The 3,121-nt window shown below is 55.2% G+C and overlaps 1 protein-coding gene across 1 annotated transcript; it reads left to right on the forward strand.

Annotated features, from left to right (window-relative positions):
* Positions 1-4: 4 nt before the first annotated feature.
* Positions 5-2,663, forward strand: LOC113405609 (COMM domain-containing protein 4-like; the record flags this gene model as incomplete). The annotated part of the gene is made up of 3 exons (XM_026646832.2): positions 5-17; positions 1,910-2,029; positions 2,583-2,663. Coding segments are annotated over 3 exons (214 nt in total), but the record flags the coding sequence as incomplete, so codon positions are not given.
* Between the last annotated feature and the right edge of the window lie 458 nt (positions 2,664-3,121).

Here is a 3,121-nt window from a genome sequence, read left to right on the forward strand (position 1 = left end):
GTCGGATGCCAAGTTTGGTGAGTGTTGTTCCTTTCCAGAGCCGTTGGGTGTCTGTAGCCTGGGCTCCTCTAGGGCTGTCCGTGAGGCCATCACGGTGGATTTGGCTCTTTGCCTCATCCACCTCCCAAGGAGCTTTGCTGGCTTCATTACTAGAACTGCCATTCCTCTGTCTGTGCTTACGGCAGGGAGGCTGTGGCAAGCCGGTGGCTTTGGGATGCTAGGCCAGGCTTTGTCTGACTCTTACCTCCTCTCCAGCCCATTCCACACCCCAGTGCCCTGGCCTGAGAACATTTTACCTGCAGCGTTTATGGGCGCCGGGCTCGGCTTTGTTAGCCGCATTGCCTGAAAAGCGTCGCTGGCTGGGGTCACGAGTGGAGAGGCACGTCCTGAAGCAATGAAGGCCTGAAGAGTTAATGCCCAGCCATTGGAAACCAACCGCACGCTCTGCTCGTGAGCAAGCACAGGAGCCCTGCTAATCTCCCAGGGTCCTTGCCCCTGTTCCGTTTGGGGGAGATGCTGCTAATCGGCAGCCTGATGAGTTCCCCCTTCTCACCCCAAACACTGCCCTGGCTTTATATTTTTGGGTGGTTCTGGGCCTTGTGTCGTGGGGGGTAACACCATTTCCCGAGTGTGTGGAAGTGCCCCGGGCCTGGTGGTTGTGGTGATCACAGTAGCAATCAAAACTTCCCAGGCGCTGCCCAAACAGCTGAACAGCCCCCGTCCCTGTCCTGCAGAACTTGCTGTCTTACTGTGGCGATGGGGAGGGGAGGGGTCCCAGGAACTCAGCCAGGTTAGCGTCACAAAGAGAAGGTTAAGGGGTGACTCGATGGGAGCCTGTAAGTACCTAAACGGGGAACAAACAGCTGATAATGGGCTCTTCAGTCTAGCAGACAAACGTCTAACATGAGCCAATGGCTGGAAGTTGAAGCTAGACAAACTCAGACTGGAAATAAGATGTTTTAACAGGGTCATTAACCGATGGAACAACTGCCCAAGTGCTCTCCATCACTGGCAATTTCTAAATCCAGATCTGCTCTGGTTCAAACAGGCATTAATTCAGGGGTGCCCAATGGGCTGTGTTACACAGGTCAGACTGGACAATCGAGGCCAGATGGGACCATGATGTAAGCTGTGAAATGTCTGGTTTGGTTTTTATGAATGATCTAACCCCGGCTGAGTTGCTGTGCTGTGGCTTGGCCCTGTCTTACTGCCACTGGCCTGGTTATTGTGCAGTGTTAACCTTAGGCTTTGGCTGTACGAATGGTTAGTTTCAGCAAGCCAGGGTGTAAATCTGCCATGCGCTAGGTGGCCGGGTGGACCCTGCTCCACACCCTGAGTTCTGCAGTGTGCCTGGAAGCTGCCCTGCTTGGAAACAGTAGGTGAAAGTGCCCTAGAGAGCTGTTAGTCCGCGGCAGCCGGGTCCTCACGGACAGTGCGCAGCTGGCTAGGGCAGGGTAGCTTTACACCCCAGCTTGCCACGAGCTACGTGTTCGCTTGGACAGGTCCTTGGCCATTATTAGTATTTGGATCCCTAGCATCAATTGATTCTAGTTAAACTTAACCCCTGCCTGTCCCAGGCTTGTTTAAATCCTAACCTGTTTTGAGTCCTGCCGGTTGCATTGACTCCCCGTCCCCAACACACACACAGTCCCCTGCCCATCACTGCTTCTTACCCAGGTTGGTGACAATGAGCCCAGCTCTTTCTGCCTGTTTCCCTGCTGCCCCTCGTGGCCCAGTGCGAGGTGGCGTCTGTCCGTGCACCCTCTCTAGTCTCTTGCAGATGATGAACTGCAAAGGACAGGCCACGTTGGATCCTACGTCAATTGTATGGATCTGTCAAAGCTGCCTCCCTGCAGGGAAGAGCCCTGCTGCCATACAGAGTCCCAAAGGTTTCTCCTCCTCTCTCCAGAGTCCGGGGACGTGAAGGCCACTATTGCCGTGCTCAGCTTCATCCTCTCCAGTGCAGCCAAACACAGCGTAGACAGCGACTCTCTGTCCAGCGAGCTGCAACAGCTAGGGCTGCCCAAAGGTAGGGGAAGTGCAGGGGATGGGTCCCTCGGAGAGGGCTGCAGCGCACTGGGGAGCCTTGGAATCAGTAGCAGCAGCCTGACTGTCTTGTGCGACGTCAGCCAGAGGAGGGCGCTGGGGAGCGGAGCAGAGTCTGTCTACCCCATGCACCAGGCTGTAACCCTGGATAACTGTATCCTTCCACCCTTGCTCCAGCACTGTGTGGAATTCAGTACGTTGGCTCTTTGGGGAAGGAGGTGATTGCTGCTGGGTTGTGTGTCTCCCGCACTCTCCCATCAGCGAGAAGTTAGAACTCACTGTGTCAACCAGCAGGAAAGACTTTAGAGCAGTAGCTGGGCCATCTTCTGACTGAAATGCCCTACGGTACCATCGTCCCCCCGTTATCCCACATGTGCCCCAGTGTCAGCATCCTGCTAGAGTCCCCCTGCTAAACAGGCCAGCTCAGCAGTTTGCAGCCAGGGTCCCTTCTGAGCCTGTTGAAACCAGAGTCGTGTTGTGCAGGGACCAATCTGATGCTCATTGGTGCGTGGTTTCTTGGTCTCCTTGTTTTGTAGAACATGCCACAGGATTGTGCCGGTCCTATGAGGAGAAACAGAGCCCCCTGCAGGACAGCCTGAGGACACGCAGCCTGAGATGTAAGTGTTCTCCCTCTGGCTGTGCAAACCTGACACTGCTCCAGGCAGCGGATGGGAGATGGTCCTTCAGCAGGGGTACAGGCTGGCACCCACTGCCCCCACCCCTCTAGCTGTTCCCCTGTGTCCATGGATGGAAGTTCAATAGGACTTTCCCAGCCATTCTCCTCTGGGACTTCCTGGGAAGAACTTGCTCCTGAGGAATGTGGGATAGGATCAGAGTTTGCTGAGGGCAGATGGGTTTTCAGCAGCAACCGAGGGGATGACCAGGAGCTGGGACCAGAATCCTGTTGTCTGACCCCCTTGGGCTGTGACCTTGTCAGCCCGACAGGTTAGGATCTGGTCAGGTTAGTTCATCTCCGGGACAATCCAAGTGCAGCAGGGAGTGGTGCAGGTGATGCACTAGATGGTGCTCTGCCTTCTGCGTTATCTTTCTTGGCCATAAAGAGAGACAGAGCTGA

Source organism: Terrapene carolina, unplaced genomic scaffold (assembly GCF_002925995.2).
Source record: "Terrapene carolina triunguis isolate 2854851 unplaced genomic scaffold, T_m_triunguis-2.0 Scaffold45530, whole genome shotgun sequence".
In the NCBI taxonomy this organism is placed as follows: domain Eukaryota; kingdom Metazoa; phylum Chordata; order Testudines; family Emydidae; genus Terrapene; species Terrapene triunguis.